Raw genomic sequence first — 21,562 nt, forward strand, 5'->3', positions numbered from 1 at the left:
ATGACTTTTGTTTAGCTAGTTTTACACACTGTTTAGCTTTCTTACATTTGTCTCTGTATTCTGTAAGAGTAAAAGCTGACTTATTTGCCAGGAACTTTTGATATGCTTTCTTCTTTTCCTTCACTGCCTCTTTAACTTCCTGTGTCCACCAGGGAGTTCTGATTTTTTTATCTTTGCACACAACCTCACCACATGCCTCTCTGGCAGAATCAATCAATGTTTCCTTCAGAGTTTGCCACTGAATCTCCAAGGTTTGATTCCTGTTCTCAAACTCTTTCATTTTCTTTTCAATAATATTTCTGTATTTTAGTCTACAGTTTACATCTGAGAGCTGCTCAACTTTTATTTGCTTTAAAACTTTCTTACATGTTATTCTTTTCAATATGAAATTCAATTTTATTATGCTCAAGACTAAATAGTGATCACTTCCAATTTCAAATCCTCTGTACACTTTGGTGTCCTGCACCAGGGAGAAAACATCACTATCAACAATAACATAGTCAATGAGACTTTTCTTATTCCTAGCCTCTTCTCTCCATGTGAATTTGTGCACATTTTTATGTTGGAACATGGTGTTAGTAATAACCAGTCCATGTCCTGAGCAGAAATCCAACAGATATTTGCCATTATTATTAGCTTTGCTCTTTTCTCCAAATTTTCCCAAAATATTTTCGTATGTCTCACAATCATTTCCTACTCTGTCTTTATTATAAAAAGACAACATAGAAACCTTGCACTGATTAACAGAGAATGACAGTTTTCAGATAAATGGTAGTTTTGTATATATATTATAAGATGTGGTTAAGTAACACTACCTACTAGTTGAAAAGGTATAATGGTGTAAAATGTATAATGCTGGCTTAAGTGAAGGTATATTCTCCATCTTCAGTCAACAGGAGTGTGGGATTGTATCCAACTTATGGCACAGATATTTGCAAGTTTGATTAGGTAGTAGATGATTTTTGGTTTACAACCTTGCTTAATAGATCTATAACAGGATTTCCAGATTGTCTAATTCCTAGTCCACCCATGGTACCCAACATAATATAAGTTTATAGCCTTTTGTGGATGTGACATCCACACACAGAAATAGAAAAATTTAAAAGATGTAGTCTTAATGTACTTATGTTTGCAAGTTGAGCATGTAAAATATCAAATGTTTAGCTTTCTTCTTTATGAAAAACAGCATTTTACCTTATCCACAAACAACTATCACATAACCATGCCTTAAAAAAAAACAAAAAAAACAGGGCTAATAAAATTATATATTATTTTCTAATAATTCAACTTATAGACTGCCAAAGGGTGCTTAAGGGTCAAAGCTGTATAACTGAGAGACCTCCACATAGCCTTTAAAGTAATGAGGAGAACTGACCAGGGCTTCTGACCTGATGTCCAATCCTCACCTTCTCGTGGTGCACCCTGGATACTGAACAAACAAGGATGGGCTGGCTGGGATTTAGCCGACCAAATTGTGTTCTTACTGGCTTAAACTACAATATAAAATGATGGTACAAAATTTAAAACAAGCATACAAGAAAAGAGGCTAAGATTCTGAAAGAAAAACTTTGGGAAAAAAACAAGCAGGATTCAGACCAGGTAGGATCTCTTAAGACTATTATGACATTACATTCCTGATACGTATCCTTTGGGAGATATTCAGGATACTGTGATAGTAATAATATAACCTTTTCGTTTAGCACTTTCTTATTGATAATTTTCCTCCAAATGAATCATATCTGTCAGGAATCTGGTATTATCAGATCTTATATTCCTGTGTTCTAAGGCACTTCTGTCTCTAGATCCATTGGAGATTTCTGGTTTTCCTCTAGTACTTTTTCTTGCCTTAGAACACAGGAGGTCAGCTTTGTGCACACACTCCTAAATTCTACAATATCAAGTTCTTTCCTAATATCCTTGTTTTTAATCACTGATGTCATCTGTTCAATCTCGTAATTTTTTCACATCTGTTGTCCCGGGGTGACGTTAAAAAATCACGGGCGTACAAGGATCAGGACATAACTTGTAGATCTCAAGTTGCTCAAAATGCTACAATTATATGGTGTACAGGGACATTATACAGAGTAATATACAGTCTGTATGCAAGTTTAAAGACAGCAGTTAGAAATGGATGTACAGGAAGATGATTTGATGATACAGTACACTGATATCAGGTAAGGTGAGGTGCATACTATTTACTGTTATCTATCATCTATGAGGGTTGTAAATAAAGTGGTGGCAACATGTGCACAAAATGTAAAATAGTTTATTTATCGAGTCAATCCAATTACATCCCTTCAATATAATCTCCTGCCATGTTTTGCACCTATTTCCAAATTTGTGTGAGCTGCTGGATACCATCACAGCAGAGTGTTGACTATTGATATCACTGATAGTGCAACCTACTGCTCAAAGAACCTCTTGCACATCATGAAACTGAAGACCTTTGAGTGGTTCTTTCATTTTTGGGAAAAAAGTCAAAGTCACAAGGACTCATATCTGGCGAATACAGAGGATGTTCCAATACATCTGTAAACGCTTCCTTACGTGTGCGCTTATTTCGTAATTTGTTTGTGCCATTGTAATATTTCTCTATATGCTTTATTTCATATTATTAATCTTCTCTACTCTATTCTTACTTTTATTAATTTATCTCTACTGCCTTTTTAACTCTTTATCCTTTAATACTTTAACTTCCTATTATTTTTTAACTTTACTCTACTTTTAGTATTTTTCCTATACCGGGAGAACTCTGGAAGTTTATTTAGCTTAATTGACTGCACCACCAGTGCTCTCCTTGTAGAGTTCACTCTGAAATTATCCTAAAGCCCTTCTTAATATTAAACAGTCGTGGCTAACATTAAATTTCTTCGCTCACAGGTTCGTGTTATTTCAAAACAGTGCACTGCGCAAAGATCAGCACACTTTGTAAACAAAACAAATATATTTATTTACACTAAACTGTAATTATACAAAATCATACAATAGGGAAAGATTCTCTCTCTTAACTCCACTTTAAGCTTAAAACTTGAGCAATTTAACATTTAGAAAATGCATGGAATCGTGCAACATATTATTTCAACATTCAAAAAAAAAAAAAAAAAAAACTATCAGCCCATTACAATTCAAGGAATATCATGCTCTGTTACTTGTAACTAGTAATTCTAACTGTAAACAAACTATTCTTAGACTAGTTATATCAACCTTTAAAGATATCAGCCCTTCTCAGACAGTTTCACATATCATAAGCAAACACAATGAAATTAATTCACATATCTACTTTAACTCTATTATGCACTCGTTCCTTGGGCTTTTCATCCGTTTCAGGTTTTTACTTCCACGCAGAGATTCCGTCATTACAGTCGACTCGCGGGGCCTGGAGCACATTTTCTCCCATGTCTATGAATCAGCCGAAGGGTGTCCAATGATCGAGACGCTTAGCAGATTGTCCTATTGGCAATACATGCTGGTCCTGCTTCTCTTCTCCCTCGGTAGTTTTACGGCTCCTGTGGCTGTCCCTCGCGACTTCAACCGGACCGACGAACCGACTCCTTCTGAAGTTCTATCTTCTCCCCCCCCCCTTTGTTTTCATTCCTTCATACAACTGTATAAAGGTAGATGACCTTTATACAATTTTCTTGGATCTCTGGACGGAGGGTCAAGGTCCCCGAACTTTCTTGCGCAAACGGTCTTGACTTTCACGGTAAAGCTCACTTTTAGTTCTCACCAATTAAGTATGTATAACTTAACCCTATTTTCAAAAAGGCGGAACTACTTCAGAAGTATACCGCCCTTTTACCACTAACCTTGAAGGTGGTATTAGACTGACTCTGAGCACATTAAATTTCACTTACATTATATAGTTTTTACATCAATACAATGCCGATTTCTAAGGCATTGCCCTTGAACCTTACAGTTTAGACATTTTCTGTTTTTGTACAATCTTGCATGTTAATTCCCTGGGGTTGAATACATGGGCTTATTTACAACATTAATACGAAGTTAGTTTAGCGTGTTTACGAGTTGCGCCCTCTGTAAAAGTCGATGCAAGAAAAAGGAAAATTTTTACTGCATCGAATTTTACACTTCCCATTGCCATCTGTCCAGCATCTATATCATGAATTGTGACACATGACATTGCGCATTGTTGTGCAACAAACACGGTGGAGAACCCGTGAAAAAATTGTCGCTTTCTCCTTAAAGCCAGGTGCAAATGGTGCTCTAGAAATCATCAATAGTACTGTGCATTAATAGTTTGCCCTTCAAGCACAGCATGATCCTCAATGGCAGCATTTTCTGGACTGTCTCTTCAGTTCCAACTTAAGTCCTTGCCCAAGTTTTGTCAATAGATACGATTTAGAATGCATCCCCTTCATGTTTGTATTATTCCAGATGGGGGCCAGCAACTGTGTACCTATGCCATTTTTGATTCTCAGTCAAGTGATGTAGAATACAACAAGCTGAAATTTTATGCATACTGAGCCTCTCTCTTTTAGGATGTGCCAAACACTGGTGGTTTATCCCAATTTGCTGAGTCAACTCCCAATCAACCATGAGGAGTCCCTGAAAAAGCTCAACATGTTCATCTGAAATGGCAGGTCATCCTGCACGATGATTATCAACTGGGTGATCTTGTCCTGCACGGAATGCACTGACCCATTTTGCAACAGTCCAGTAGGACACTGTCGCCACAGGTTTCCTTAAGGCCATGGTAACAGTTGCTCGCAACCTTCTGAGTGAGTGTTACCATGGCCTTAAGGAATACCTGTAACCTGGATCTTCATCCAGGATCATTGTTCTAATCTTGTGAACATACCTTAGAGCACTGCACACTGAGACGTTCGCTTTAACTGCTTCTCCACACATGCCTTGTGTTCATGTACAGCACATAGAACTAGCATCTCTATCTGTCAGGAGTAACATTTCAGTTACCAACTACGTCTCCTGATAGTGTTGCCACTTTACTTACAACCCTCGTAAATGAATCACATTATGAAGAACAATGGCGTTTAACATAACATCAAAATCAGAGATATTAACCACACTACCGGCCAGGACGTATATATACGTACAAATTGCCATGGATGCGAAGTGCATATTAAAGTTGTAATACCGTTGATATTACATTGAAATATATGATGGATACGAAGTTTTTGAGGATGCGTATTTGATCCATAATGGCCGGTAAAGTGGTTAAGCAACTGTTTATGCAGATGCTGTAGTCCTAAATAAATCTAATGCAAGTCTCTGGAATCAAATGACTAACTGTTACAGCAAACTCCTATGAAAATTGACAATAAAAGAAACTATATGAAACGGCAGAAATGTGAAAAATATCAATTCTCAATGGGAGAACCTATAGAACAAGTAAAATACTTCAGTTATTTAAGCAGATTTTTAATTTTGTTAAAATAAACAGAGAAACAATGATGTTTTCCTGTTTATGAAATAATGAAGTGAGCAAAAGTTGAGGGGAGTCAGCTGAATAAGTTTATATGGAATAAGAAAAATTAGAGGAAAAAACATGTAAGAGTTGACTATACACCATATCTGGGGGGGGGGGGGGGGGGGAACGTTGATGATGTCCTTTTTTAATAAAGGGAGAATAAATGTTAGCAAAACAGGTATTGAATACCTGGCAAGAAAAAAGTCCAAAGGAAAACAAAGGTCTAGGTAGTTCAATGCATTTAAGAGTGCCTTAGAACAGGGGCTGGCAACCAGCAGCCCATAAAAGGTTGACCATACTTACATGGTATGTGGCCTGTAAAATTTTATCATCAAGAAAAGACGTTATGGACATTCAAGAGGACGTCATCTATTACTCAACTGTTGGATGGTTAAGTATAGGTGCTGTGCTAAAAAGATTTTTTAATTTACGTAAAGAAATAGATATTTTCATGATGGAACACGAAAATACTGTCCCATAACTATTGGATAAAAAATGGATTACGTCTCTTGTATTTATAGTAGACATTACAACTACCATAATGAACTTAATTTGACCATTGCAGGGCCAAGATAAATTACTAGCAGAACTGTTTTCTGACATAAAACCTTTTGAAGGCAAACTATGTCTGTTGAAGAAATATATGATGGAAGAAAATCTACATCATTATATATGTTGCAAATCTGCATCTACAGTTGGATGACAAAAGGAAATTTTTGTTGGTATTATTGAAGATTTACAAACAGAATTTTCAACAAGATTTGTGGATTTTAATAAAAATAGCATCGAAATGAGATTATTTTTGCACCCTTTTAATGTCAACATTGATGACGTACCAAACCGACTATAAACGAAAGTTTTGGAATTACAACACAATGAAACATTAAAGAACGGATTTTCGTTAGAAAATATCCAAAAATTTTATCGACGCTTACAAAAAAAAATTTGAAGATTTAATCATTTTTGCAAAGAAGATGATAGTCGCATTTGGAAGCACATATATATGCGAACAAGCATTTTCTGCCATGAGTTTTTTTTAAAAAAAGAAATTTTCTCGACTGACTGATGAACATTTGCATGCTTCGATTCGAATTTTAACCTTAGGTTATCAAGTGGACCTAGATAATTTGGCTAAGGGAAAACAATCATAAAAATCACATTAAGCAGAGAGACACACATTATGATCATAAACTATATTACATAGTTTTTACGTGATAATAATTTCTCATTCAGTTTCATTTTCATCCTTGTTTCATATCTAGTACTTTAAATATTTCTGTGGAAATATTTCTTTAAATATTTAAGATTGATATAATAAAATTTGATAACTTAAGTATATTTTTCACTCAGTATTTTCTATTAATTAAACGCTTGTGGCCTGATTATTAAAAATAAAAGTTGAATGTGGCCCGCGAATCTGAAAATCGGTTGCCGACCCCTGCCTTAGAAGACCAAAACGTATATTTCAGATGCAAGAAATAACACTGATTTTGGAAGAAAAACTGATGATAGGAATCTAGTAATAATTATGCAGCACAATCCGAGTATTTTGGTAGAAATCTAACAATACTACAATCATAATTATTACTAGAGTATTCTGTACATGCCCATATCAACAACAGCTTCTATACATTCGAACTATTATGATATACCTGATATACAAAAAAGAATACTTACGGGAGGGGCCTTAGCGCCACTATTAGGTTTTGGATTGACTTTGCTGTTTATGCGTAATTCTACCACAGTGCCATACTGCATAAAATGGTCCTTCAATTCTTCTTCGGTAATCCTATGAGGTAAATTACCTACAAATAGTTGATGTGAATCAGGATAATTAGCACCAATAGGTTTTCTTCTTTCTATATCACCACCACCATCTTCAATTCGACCTCCAGGTGGCCCAGCTGAAAGATCACGTCCATCCATAGGTCCAGAGGAACGCATGGAAGGTCTTATTGATCTAGCAGGACGCTGTACTTGAGGAGCCTGCCCCGGGCCTGAACTTGGAGAAGTTGATATAACAGGTCCAGTAATGCTGGGTTGATCTGGTTTAGAGAAGCTGGATAAAGATTCTGTCTTGCTATGTGAAGTTGTCTGAGCTGATACAGGTGCAGCAACAGGAGCAGGAACTGCAGGAGGAGGAGTGGTACCTATAAAACTTCCAGCAGTGGCATTTTTGCTTACCATGTTTGCATAAGTTTTAGGCTCTGAAAAATTAATATTTAAGAAAATTACATTTTAACAGGTAAATTTTTAAGAATATTTTTGTTAATTTTTTAGACATAAAACAAAACATCACTATTTCCTAGACTATATTCAAACCCTGCTCTTCCACCATTAATGGTAGTACACACAATGTATGAAATTTCTACTTTCCAATCTGTATATTAACTGTCTTGGGAGAAAATGTCTTCTAGCCAACTTAAATTTTTTGACAACATATTCTCTTGGTACGAGAGGATACATATGGGCACCAAGTGCCAGAGTCTCACTAATGCCACAGCATTAATAAGATTTGCTTAACAGAGGATGATATTATCACAGTGTGGAAAGGCTTATGTGTTCGTCGTACACGCTGATTGAATTTTAACAGTATAGTTGCGAACACAGATTGATAAGAAAATAACTATTGACTTAATTGCTAATATTTCACTGGTATTCTATCCAGCATCTTCAGAGCACACAAAGTTTGTTACAGTAGCAAGACAACCACAATCCGGTAAAACAATGGGACTAGTATGAGCAATTGTAGCATGCAACACAAAGACTAAACTCCTAATTAGGCGCCATCTAAGTTGGAAGTTACACTCAAGCCCTTCCACGCTAAAACACCCAGGATATAAGAGCTCCAAAAATTCACAAACAAGGTACACCTTTATGCCCTATTGTAGATAGTATAAACAGCAGTCCTACATATAAACTTGCTAAACATTTAGCCCAACTACTAACCACTTTCACAAACAATTCTCCCTCTTTTGTTAAAAATTCTACCCACCTAAAAAGTATTTTAGAAAACCATACCTTAAAAATTTCAGACAATGGTAGTTTTGATATCACCTCACTCTTCACGAATGTACCATTAACTGAAACCTTAATTTATTAAATTCATAATTTCCCCCTGATACATTTCAACTATTTAAATTCACAGTACAGGCAGGTAATTTTACATGGAAAGGGAAAATATACAAATAAATTAGATGGTGACAGCTATGGGGTCCCCCCCAGCCAACCTCATAGAACATCTGGAAAAGCTAGAGCTATCAATACAGCCACTCTCAAACCTAGTCCAGACACAATAAATACATTTTTTTAGTGTATTTTCAATAGCCAGCACCCAAAAATCCACTATACAATGGAACTAGAAGCCAGTGACTGTCTCCCCCTTCCTGGATACACATCTTCCAGAAGATTCCTTATCATTCTCGGTTTATAGAAAACCCACACATACAAGGAGATAATTACACAATCACAACATAGCTCTTGCTGAACTTTCTCAACTATATCAGACCTTCTTGATCAATGGCTATAATTCCCATAGGATAGATAAAATACTAAATGCTCCCCAGCAATTCCCCCCCCCCTCCACTGTCTACCACAGATGACTACAACAAAACTGTCACCATCCCATACATTAAAGGCACATCTGAAAAGATATCTTGAGTGCTTAACAAACATCAACTACGCACCGTATATTTAAACCTTATGTGAAATTGGCAACTCTCATCCATTCACCTAAGGACAGATTCTCTCCTTTATCACATCCAGGAGTCTATGAAGTGCTCTGTTCATGTCATCGAGCCTACTATGGACAGACAGGAAGAACTGTGGACATCCACCTCAGTGAACACAAAAAAATATATCCAGCACTTTCGCTATGGCAAGTCAGGTCTAGCAGACTATGCTTCGAATACCCCCCCCCCCCCGCACACAGGATCAACTGAAAAAAAAAACAAAGGTGCTGCACAGAAGCTTTTACAAGTCAGAGAGATTGTTCATGGAATCAACAGAAGCCTTAAAACATACTCCAAACCTCAATAAGTATGGCTGTATAAATTCACCAAAGATTTGGGAGACAGTCATCCACCAAATTAATACCTGCTTTTTCTCTCTCGTTTCACCTCCTCCCAACTTTAGATGGTGCCTAATTAGGACTTTAGTCTTTGTGTTGCATGCTACAATTGCTCATACTAGTCCCACTGTTTTATACCGAATTGTGGTTGTCTCGCTACTGTAACAAACTTTGTTTGTGTGCTCTGAAGATGCTGGATAGAATACCAGCGAAATATTAGCAATTAAGTCAATAAATATCTATTTTCTTATCAATCTGTGTTCGCAACTATACATTTAAAATTCAATTAACATATTGTCACAGTAATAAAAGTGTAAAGGATACTTTATTTTCAGGGAGGATGGAAAAAACAGTACTGTGAGAGGGATTCTGTTAAAGACAGAACTGCAATCAGCAAAAGCAGAAGTTCAGAGTTTATTTTTCACTTGGTTAGACTATAATAAGTTTAGTTTAATCCTTTATTCTCCACCTTTGCAACGAGTTGCCTGGTGACAGCTTGTTGCACTACCTTACCCCAGTCCTGAAGATACTTTCAGACGCAAACTTTATTTGCTCACACTTGGATAAAGGATTAAACTAAACTTATTATAGTCTAACCAAGTGAAAAATAAACTCTCAACATCTTTCTCTGAATCCGGAGTAATTTAATAATAAGGTTGCACACCCTTTGGCAACTCCTATAGATTAGGATGACCTCTCATTGCTTCTGCCTTTGTATCTCCACTACTGGGCCTGGCTCCCACTGACAAGACCTCAATAAAGGTCGAAACCGGTATGGGTAGTGGCCCTTGCCTTAATGCATAGCATTACACATCTGCAAGGAGATGTGCTTTGCATTATGGGAGATACTGAGATAGGAATAATGAGAGCTTTCTCCACCTTTGCAACAAGTTGCCTGGTGTTGCACTACTTTATTTGCTCACACTTGGATAAAGGATTAAACTAAACTTATTACAGAAGTTCGGAAGAAGACAATACATTTGAAGCTGATGTGGGATAAAAGTAACAGGACTAAACACACTATCGACCAATAATTGTCTGGACACTTTAGCAATTTACAATCAATACCAGCAGGCATCCCCTAATATTGGGTATGTCCAACTTTGGCTTTGATTACCTCCTGCACCCTTTGAGGGAGGCTTTCCACCAATGTGCGACACACATCAGGTGGAATTTGTCTCCATTCTTCCATCAAAGCAGCACTGAGTTCAGTGACAGATCTGCTTGACCTCAATCCCCCACTACAGGTGTTCAATGGGATTGAGGTGAGGCCTCTGCACAGGCCAGGGCAGTCGTTTAGCACCCATCTCTTTATACCATTCCATAACAGCTGCAGCATTGTGGCATGGGGTCACTGTCATCTTGATAGTAACATGGATCCATTCCATAAAAACTTCCTAGTGTAGGCAGCACCTGTTTATCCAGAATATCAAGGTACGGAGCTGCCTTCATGAAACCACGAACAACCAGTGGTCACACTCCAAATGAGCTGAATGTACCCCACGCCATTACTCCTCCAAACTTTACTGTGGGTAAAACACACAGTGACAACAAGGGTTCACCAGACTGCCTCCACACACTAACACCCCGCCACCAGACTGGAAACAGGTGAACTTTGATTCATTGCTCCAGATTACTGTTTTCCACTAGTCAATTTTCCAGTTCACATGCTCTTTGCACCAGGCCAGATGAACTACCTTCATTGTTGTGATGCTCAGCTTGTGTGCCACTGCTCTTCTGTGGAAAGTCAATAAATGGAGTTCTTTTCATACGGTATTAGTGCTCACCATGTTTATTGGCACTCTGGAACTCAACACAGATGGTCTGTGCCAATTGTAGCTGGTTTTTGTGTGCCATCCATTTTAACACCCTCCTGTACTACTAGCACTACATACTACTAGCGATACTAGAATGTCTCTGTTTGTTGATCACATTGCCAACAGTTGATTTTAGATGCTCCATACGTGCCATTATTGCTCAACTAGAGCTTCCAAAATCAACAAAAATAATGTGACATGCCACCAATGTGACAGCCCAAGATGACACTTCTCATGAAGTCATGGAGTTCATGTTGTGTTGCCATACCACCTGTATTCAACTGCTATGATGAAATACTGCTTCTTACTATCTGTACAGTGTTTTTTCTGTTATTAACAAACCTGGAATGTTTCTTTCAAACCTTGAATGTTCTATAACTTCAAACAAATGATGTCTGGACAATTATTGTAGATAGTGTATATAGTTGGTTGCTGTTATGGGAGGAGTCCCACGAAAGGGTTGGATGATAAATTGCCAAACCAGCTCAATAAGCATGATAAGTAGTAATCATGGGGAGCCGCTGCCTATGATACCTGTAATCTGAAGGGTACTGGAGCCCATAGCAGAAAATTTGTCCATAAGCAAGGTTTTCACACTATGCCTCTGATTTGGAGAAGAGTGATCATAACCTAGAATATAGGATTTTCAATTTAGCCTATCCACTCTCCAACCACAGGCTGTGGGTTTGAATCCTGCAAGGGCATGTATGTTTGCAAATGGCAGGAGATGAATTTCAGTGCCCAACGTGAGACTACCACCCTGCTTATTAGAAGCCTAAAGTGACTTGAAAAAGTTACATGCTTTATCTCTAGAGCAGGATTTCCAGATTATGTAAAGAAACAAAATATATAAAATTCATAAAAATAGAAAAAAAAACCTTAGCCCACTCCAATGTGCTACTGAACTATAGGTTTACAACAACCTTTTGTAGGTGGGAGTCACAAAAACACCAGAATTACAAAGCTAACAAATATGGAACATTTCCATTGCTTAAGATAATGCAAAGGCAGGATGTCAGTAAAATATGGGAAATATTTTACTGTCAAGGATTTTTAAGGAAAGCATGCCTTCAGATTGCATATCTAAATTTAGAAGGATAAATCAGGCAGGAGTTTAAAAATGAAGATGCACCATTAAGCTTGAGCTGCAAAAGAAGAATGTTATGATGGGTATATAAGAAAGATGATAGTGGGTTCATGAAATATACAAAACAGAAGCAAATGGTATGTATGGCGAATAGGGAAAAATCAGATTATGAAAGAGAAATAGAGTAGGCCAAATGAAATTTCAAAGAGAATTCTTGAACTATGTGGTGTGAGAATGATTGTGGAAGGATAACTTTAATGAACATTGAAAGTGGGGTGGTGATGGAAGAAAGTTAAATTATTGCAAGATCACTTTGCAAGTGTATATCATACAGATGGAACCAAATTGTTTACATTATACAAAGGAGGAAGAAAACAGTTCCATTACACAAAGGAGACTCCAAGACTTAAGTTTCAGATTAAAGACTAATTTCAGGAATGGCAGTTAATATATTGGAAATGTTGGTTATGGAGAACAACATGGCTTTGTGAAAGGGCAACCTTGTTCTTAGTAAGTGACTTGCTTTCTACAGCAAAAGAGTAGCTGAGCTATATAAGAGAAATAGCTATACCACAATAATGGTTGACTTTGCAGAGATATTCGACAGGATACCATATTAAATCCTATTATGTAAGTCAAAGCAAAGGATGCACATGAAATAGTGATATCGATAAAAGGGTGACAGTAGCATAGCACATGGAGTTGAGTCAAAGAGAAAATGACAGTGGTATGAGACAGGATTCTATATTTGGTTCACTGCCTTGTTCATCGATGATAATGAAAATGATTTTTGGGGGGGGGGGGGGATTCAGTTGTTTGCTGATGATACTTAACTACAGAGAGCAATAGTTAATAAACAGATTGATAGTTTGGTTAAAGGATAATGGTACCAGTTCAATGTATCAAAACGCTCTTCAGGGATGAAAAACAGTACTGAGTGTATTGCATAACATAGATGGACCTGTACTGCAAGAAACTGATGAGGCCAAGAATTTAGGTATGATGATGAATAGAATAAGTTCAGAGGGCATACTGCAAAAGTGGCCAAAACATCTCAAAGGATCACTTGGATGGTAAACACACACACACACACACACACACACACACACACACACACACACACACACACACACACACACACACACACACACACACACACACACACACACACACACACACACAAAAGCAGGAATAAAATAAACTTATATCTTCAGAAAGCTTTGATAAGCCTACATCTGCATTATGTGCAAATTTGGTTACCAGAGTTTCTCAGGGATATGAAAGTGGGGAGGATTCAGAGGCAGCAGTTTTACAGAATGGATGCTAAAGAATTTTCTAGTACATGACTGGATGGGAGAGAACAACAGATCATCTTCGGAATTGCAGCATGGTTAAACAAGGATGTAAAGGACTTTCTTTTTTTGCTTAGAAAATGGTAAAATAAGTACAAAGGTTGCTAGAGGTGGATGCCTATCACTTTAGATGAAAGATTAAAGAGCAATGATCAAGGAACTCTGTCAATGACAGCGTAGGTTTCTTGAAATGAATTTTTGGACTCTACAGAGATGTCTATGTCATCAATTTCCATATCAGGAAACTGATTGTAAAGAGGTGTACTGGATACTATGGGAGATATGATTAAGTTTACATACTACTTAGTGCTCTAGTATTGTTTATATCTAATATTTTGGTCTTCTAAGGCACTTCTGACAATCAATCTGCTTAGATCATGGTCATTCTTTGGGTCTATTTTTCTTGCCATCTTAGCAACAAACACCTATTTTGCTAAACCTTTCTTCTCTCATGCTGTTTAAGTGATCATAACATGTTAGTTCTAATCACACATTCCTGAATGCAAACAATGAGAAGTTCCTTCCGAATATCTTCATTTTTGATACGATTCTGTCAATGATGCCACCAGTTCATCCTGCCTAATTGTTTTCAGAACTATCTGTGGTCTCTAGTCTTTGATCAAGTGCTTTATTTCTAATCCAACTCTCAGAACCACAACTTAAAACTGGTATGAAATACCATCTCATATACTGCTTGTTTCGTGTGACTAATTTCTCTTATTTCACATAAATTTCTTTAACACTTTCACTGCCACGCTCCTCGGCACAGGTTGTTCCTGCATGCCAAGCGCTTTCACATCTTCAAAGTCTCTATGAGTAATCTCATAGCCGGCTTATCAGACAGAATTTTGTTTCATACGCCAACTACAAGTAATCTCGTATCATCCCCACCCATATATTACATGCGCTGACGAATGTGTTTATTGCATCTGGTCTCTAAAAACCTTCAGTTTTTGCCATGACCAGTAAAAGAAAACTTACTGATAAAGAATTAGAAGCTTAAGCTAATATGAGCAATGATGAATTTAATGAATTCATCATCGCAAAGGATAAGAGGAAAGTTCTTTCCATTTCAAATATGCACAAATCTGAAATGGTTGAAGCAAAAAATCGGAATGGTAAAATTCAATTAAAACCAAATATCGTTAGGGACCATAATTTGGGTATGTCAGACATCAATCTTTCTGATCAAATGCTTTCTTACTATTCCCCCTTACGAAAGACAATTAGATGGCCAAAGAAATTGGCAATATGCATTTTTGATATATACATTTAAAATGTGCATAAATTTTATAATATAATTACTGGAAACGCAATGACTGCATTAAAATTTAGAGATCGATTTATCTCAGTTTTTGTTGGAATGGATGAGCTTACAGCACCACAGAATATCAGCAGGATTCGGGATCTTCATTATTTGGAAATTTTACCACATACAGAAAAAAATATTTGCTGACAAAGCCATGCCGAATATGTACATGAAATATGTTATTATTGTTCTGTTTGGCAGGAAAGACCACCATTGTGCATGGAAAATTGTTTTAAAGTGTATCATTCGTAATTTGAATAAATTGGTTTTTATTTTATTGATTTCATTTTATTATTTTTATTGATTTTATCAGTTTTAAATTGATTTACAAATTACGTGTTATACTACGGATTAGCTCGTGCTTGGCATAGGAGGTTGTTAATCGACATACTAGTATATTCGTAGTTGGCTTCTGAGGCACATATATAATATACTATATTTTAGTTGAAATTATTTCCCTTCTATCAAGTCCCCAGACGTGCTCTCTGCTTTATTCAGAATCCAAGGGTCCAAATTAAGGTAATTATACTAAAGGTTAACTCGTGTTTGGCATATGAGGTCAGTAAATCGACATACGAGTATACTCGTAGTTGGTAGCGAACGTGTTAACTTCCTCCCCACTATAATACCAGCTTGGCATATTCTGTTGTCTATTTCCAGCCACCCTCACTCAAAACTGTCCTAAATATCTGAAATATTTTACTTGCTCTGAGAACACAGCTGAAGTTTATTTACTTGCCTGTTTTCACGGTTTTGGTATTTTTTTTCTTGCCAAATCTGTTACAGCTGTTATTCAATTTAGTTAGAGAAACCTGAAGATTTGCACTGAACATGGTTAGGATATATCATCTACATGAAACAAAGAGCCGAGCCAAGTTTGATATCTTCAATTCTAACAAGAGGTTTAAAACCACTTCCTTTCAGAACATGATCTACAGATGATGAATAAGAGTGGAAATGGTGTGCACTGTTCTCCTACACCTGATTTAACAACTTTTCCTTAGGCATCTTGTTCTTTGCCCTTTTCCAGATCAACACAAAACTTAAGTAAGGATCCTTGTTATTCCTATGATTTGTCAACTATTTGTGATAAACTGAAAATTGATCTTAACATCCCCTATTGGACATAAATCCAGTTTCTCCAAATTTCTATTCCACAATTTTTGTTAACCTCTTCTCGAGTATGATGGCATAAATCTTATTTGGAACACGTAGTAGAGGAATTTCTCTATATACTGCTTGTTTCATGTGACTAATTTCTCTTATTTCACAAATTTATTCAACTTTCTCCCCACCATAATACCAGCTTTGCATATTCTGTTGTCCATTTCCAGCCACACTCACTAGAAACTGTTCTAAATAGGTCTAAATATTTGACCAGCAATGCTCAAACTTGTATGCCTCCATATTTGAGCATTGCTGGTCAAATATCACTGTTCCAGATGCATTTCCACATTTCGGGTTTTTGACAGCTTTTCTACTTCAAATATTGATATGTTCTCCTATTTGCATTCTTCTTGAATATTTTCTACTACTCCATATCTCAGCATTTTTCTCAGATATCTTCAGTTTCCTACATTTTAAGGATTTAATAAATTTTTCTATCTGAAATATTGATAAGAGCCTTCATAACTCAGTTGGTATAGATGAAACCCTTTGGTTGGAAAGACCTGGGTTCGATTCCCATCCATGACACAAAGACCTGGTCTCTTTTGACAAAAGGGGAGTTAGCTGGTCTCGTATAGAGGTAGAGGGTGCTTTCACCCAGAAATCAGGTTTTTCATCACTCAGAACAGGCAAACCAGCCCCGTAAACATACACACAGATCTACAGTCAAAAATATATAGGGAACTTATTCCCTGCACTTGGTTCTTGCAGTCCCTATGCGCTATTAGCCTTACTGTTGTATTATGGATAGATTCATAATTGTGAACCTTCAACATGAAGATGCAACCTAAGATAAAGTATTGATAGGTACTCTGGAATGCATTCCACTTGAATATTTTCTACTAGTGTTCAGTCAATATTTGTTTCATTTGTCATCATCATCAAAATCCTGACATGTACCCTCAAGGGGTGTACAGGATATGATAGTACTACATGAAAAATTTACCTCATTACTAACTTCCTATCTACAATTTTCCTCCAAATCAGTCTGTTAATTGTCAAGGCTCCAACATTATCAGATCTTGTATTTCTATCGTCTAAGGCACTTTGTACCGTATCAATCCATCTATATCTTGGTCTTCCTCTGGGTCGTTTTCCTGCCAACCTGGCAGAGAGAACTCGTTTTGCTAATCTTTCCTAGCAAATTCTGTTCAAGTGACCATACCACCTGAGATTAGCTCTGCTAACGCATTCCTGGAGGTTGACAATGTCAAGTTCTTTCCTAACATCCACGTTTTTCATATGATATTGCCATTGATGCAATCTGTTCATGCCCCTAATCTTCCTCAGGAGTCTCATATCTGCGGTCTCTAGTCTTTGGTCAAGTGTTTTACTTCTGACCCAGCTCTCAGATCCATAAGTTAAAACTCGTTTGAACACTGTCTTGTATACAGCTAATTTAGTGTTCCGACTAATTTCTCTCTTATTCCATATGAATTTATTCAATCAACTTCCTACCATACCAGCTTTATTGATTCTGTTGTCTATTTCCATATTTAATTTACCATCTTCACTAAAATTGTGCCTAAGTAGCTGAAATGTTTTACTTGTTCTATAGGTTCCCCATTCAAAACACAGTTGACATTTTCAATGATTCTACCTAATTTCATTGTCTTTGTCTTTTTATTGCTGACCTTCATACCATATCTATTACAACAGTTATTCAATTTAGTCTGGGAATCTTGTAAACTTGTAGCGGATTTATTTAGAAGTATAAAATCGTCCGCATAAAGCAAAGAGCTGACATTAACATCTCCAATTTTAATATCAGGATTAATACCACTTTCCTTCATAATGTGATCCATATAGATAATGAATAACAGAGGGAATAATGTACATCCTTGTCTCACTCCAGATTTAACATTAAACCGCCTTCCTGTACTTCCTTCAATTCTAAGTGCTGACTTACAAATCAAATACAAAGTATTGCTTGATATAATGCCCCATCGACACCATACAACTGTAGCATATTGAATATCTCTTGGCACCTTGTCATATGCCGTTTCTAGTTTTATTTCCCTTTTTATATATGGGTACTATGAGAGCTCTACTCCGATCATCGGGAATTCGTCCCTCAGTCCAGGCTTTCTGAACTATGCAGTGCAGCCACTGTAAGACTTTTATACCACCATACTTGAGCATTTCTTGTAGAATATCATCTACTCCTGCTGCCTTTCCACATTTCAAGCCTTTGATGGCTTTTTCTACTTCAAGTATGAATATGTATTTCTGACTGTATGCCTGGTCGTTTTTTTTTTTTTTTTTTTTTTTTTTTTTTTTTTTTTTTTTTTTTTTTTAAAATATCACTGTGCTGTCATCACTGCTTGTTTCATTTAGCAGTTTTTCAAAGTAATCACTCCATACTTCAAGGATATCTTTTTCTCCATTTTCATGTCACCTTTATCATCTCTAACTCCTTTTACAGCACTCTTTCCTCCATTTCTAAGCTTCTTCAACAACCTCCAGAATCTCTTACCACCTTCTTGATATTTATTTTCTATGTTCTTGCCAAAGTACTCCAATGACTTTTGTTTAGCTAGTTTTACACAGTGTTTGGCTTTCTTACATTTGTCTTTGCATTCTCTTAGAGCACAAGATGACTTATTTGCCAGGAAGTTTTGATATGCTTTCTTCTTATCCTTCACTGCCTCTTTAACTTCCCGTGTCCACCATGGAGTTCTGATTTTTTTTCCCTTGCAGACAACCTCACCACATGCCTCTGTGGCTGAATCAATCAGGGTTTTCTTCAAGGTTTGCCACTGAATCTCCAAGGTTTGGTTATTGTTCTCAAACTCTTTCATTTTTTATTCAATAATCTTTGTGTATTTTAGTCTACAGTTCACCCCTGAGAGCTGCTCAACTTTTATTCGCTTTAAAACTTTCTTACATGTCATTCTTTTCAATATGAAATCCAATTTTATCCTGCTCAAGACTAAATAGTGATCGCTTCCAAATTTCAAATCCTCTGTACACTCTGGTGTCCTGCACCAGTGAGAAAACATCACTATCAACAATAACATAGTCAATGAGACTTTTCTTATTCCTTGCCTCTTCTCTCCATGTGAATTTGTTCACATTTTTATGTTGGAACATGGTGTTAGTAATAACCAGTCCATGTCCTGAGCAGAAATCCAACAGTTATTTGCCATTATTATTGGCTTTGCTCTTTTCTCTAAATTTTCCCAAAACATTTTTGTATGTATGACAATCATTTCCTACTCTTCTATTTAGATCCCCAACAAGGACCAACTTTTCCATTTTCATTGTGCCAGTAGCTTTCTCTAGAGCCTCAAAAAATTTCTCCACTTTTACCTTAGTAGAGCCTTCTGTGGGACCATAGGCACAAATAAGTCTTATTGTCCAGTTCCCCCATTCTGAATTTTCCCACATCATTCTACTTGAGAGTGCCTGCCATTCAAGAAGATTAGCCTCGTATTTAGTGTTGAATACTATGGCTACTCATTTGTTTCATTTGTCTTTCAAAGTAATTAATCCAGATATTCAGAAGCTTTAGTTTCAATGTCAACTTTATCACATGTGCCGATTTCTTTCACAGTACTCTCTCCACCATTTCTGAGCTTTTGTCAACTCATTGTTACCAGCCGTCCTATAACTTTTGCTTAGCTATTTTAAACATAGCTTAGCTCTGATTTTTCTGTATATTCTCTTAGGGGCATCTGTTGAATTACTTTTTTATGTTCAGTCCATACACGAGAAGTTGGGTATTAAAAAAAACTTCTAAAGAGGTGAGAAGTCTTTTTTTTTTTGTTGTTGTTTTGTTTTAACCCATGCGTGGTATTAACATACTATAGGTTGATTAACAAACCGCTTGTGTATGAGCTGAACATAAAAAAGTCAGTAGTTACCCTAAGAAAATATAGAGAAAAATGTCAGAACTAAGCTATGTTTAAAATAGCTAAACAAAAGTCATAGGAAGACTTGCTAGAAACTTTCAATATGCTTTCTTCTTTTCCAGGACTACTTCTTTAACTTTTCATCTATCATATAGCTCTTATTTCTGAACTAAATCTAAAGACATAAGCAGACCACATAATATATAAAAAATAGCATATATATGCCACACATGCTTGTTTATCCCTTGTCGTCTGTATGCAGACAACGGATAAACAAGCATGTGTGGCAATATAAAACAAAAGTCTGCAAGTGATAAATATTTTTTTCCTTACATGTCATTCCACTGCCTTTTTTTTTTTTTAAATAATTACCAGCTCTCATTTTTCTATCTTTGTAGACAATGCCACACACCATATGCCTTCCTAGCATCAACCAATGTTTTCTTCAGAGTTTGGTAATTAAAACTCCAAGGTTTGGTTCTTCTTTTCAAACTTTCATTTTTTTTTTTTCTTGAGTGTTGCATAAGCGAGTTTTTGTATAGTTGGGTCTACAGTTCACCTGTAAAAGATACATTCTTACTTATTATTTTTCAGTATAATATTCATTTTTATCTTACTTAAAATTAATCTGAATTCAGTCTAATCACAAACAACTGTAACCTACTTGCCTTCTGTTGGTACCTTTCCTGTTTTATAACACTATCACACATTCTCAGCTGGACCAGTTTTGGTAAAATGTCAAGAAGCACATCGTAATATTTTTTTTAAACAGCAAAATCTGCTTCATACTTTCTTACCTGTTTGTGAAGGAGTTGCATCCTGTTGTTTTGGAGAATCATCAATCTTATCCTCTTCTGGTGCACTTTCATCACCAGTATCCCATTCAGATCGTGCAGGTTCTGCTTCTGATTCTGACTGTGGACTCATTTCAGGAGGAACAGCAGGTGGGGGTGGAGGTGGTGGTGGTAGAGCTGTGCTTGGGAGTGATTCATTCTCGTGTGATGTTCCATTCCTTATTAACAATATTAAGACATGTTATATTCTCTTAATCTACTTATTATTTTTTATTATCTTATTATTTTTAATAACATTAAAAATAAAACGGGCATTCCTAACATGCTATAAAAATTAGTAAAGAGAAAACTAGAAAAAAACATCTAGCAATTTCATAATACTAATCAATGTCACTAAGATACTTGAAAACCATTTCAAAATAGTGAACTAAGCACCTGCAATAACATGCAATGTATGGGATAGAATTTACTTACGGTAAAAATCTGATTTTCCTAAAGACTTAAAAGTGTTTTTTTTTTTTTTTTTTTTTTTTAAATTAACTTATTTCTGTACTTATTAAAATAAGTTATCAAATAGTAACAAAAGTTTTATGAGGAAATTATCAAAATGCTGGAGGAAATGGCAAAAAATTTTTTATTTTAGTACATATACTCCAGTCATCAAGAT

The 21,562-nt window shown here is 36.3% G+C and overlaps 1 protein-coding gene across 4 annotated transcripts in view; it reads right to left on the reverse strand.

The window, feature by feature from the left end:
* The window catches only part of rin (ras GTPase-activating protein-binding protein 2), a 133,318-nt gene that overhangs the window by 18,873 nt on the left and 92,883 nt on the right, over nucleotides 1-21,562 (reverse strand). For all 4 annotated transcript variants that reach the window (XM_090399340.1, XM_090399346.1, XM_090399354.1 and 1 more), the window contains 2 exons: nucleotides 20,899-21,113; nucleotides 7,124-7,653 (listed from right to left, as the gene is read on the reverse strand). In XM_090399340.1, the coding sequence (XP_090255466.1) occupies nucleotides 7,124-7,653; nucleotides 20,899-21,113 (745 nt within the window). The remainder of the gene's footprint in view (nucleotides 1-7,123; nucleotides 7,654-20,898; nucleotides 21,114-21,562) is intronic.

This window comes from Typopeltis vanoorti, chromosome 1, assembly GCF_054136105.1.
Source record: "Typopeltis vanoorti isolate ZY-2024b chromosome 1, IOZ_Tvanoo_1.0, whole genome shotgun sequence".
Lineage (NCBI taxonomy): Eukaryota > Metazoa > Arthropoda > Arachnida > Uropygi > Thelyphonidae > Typopeltis > Typopeltis vanoorti.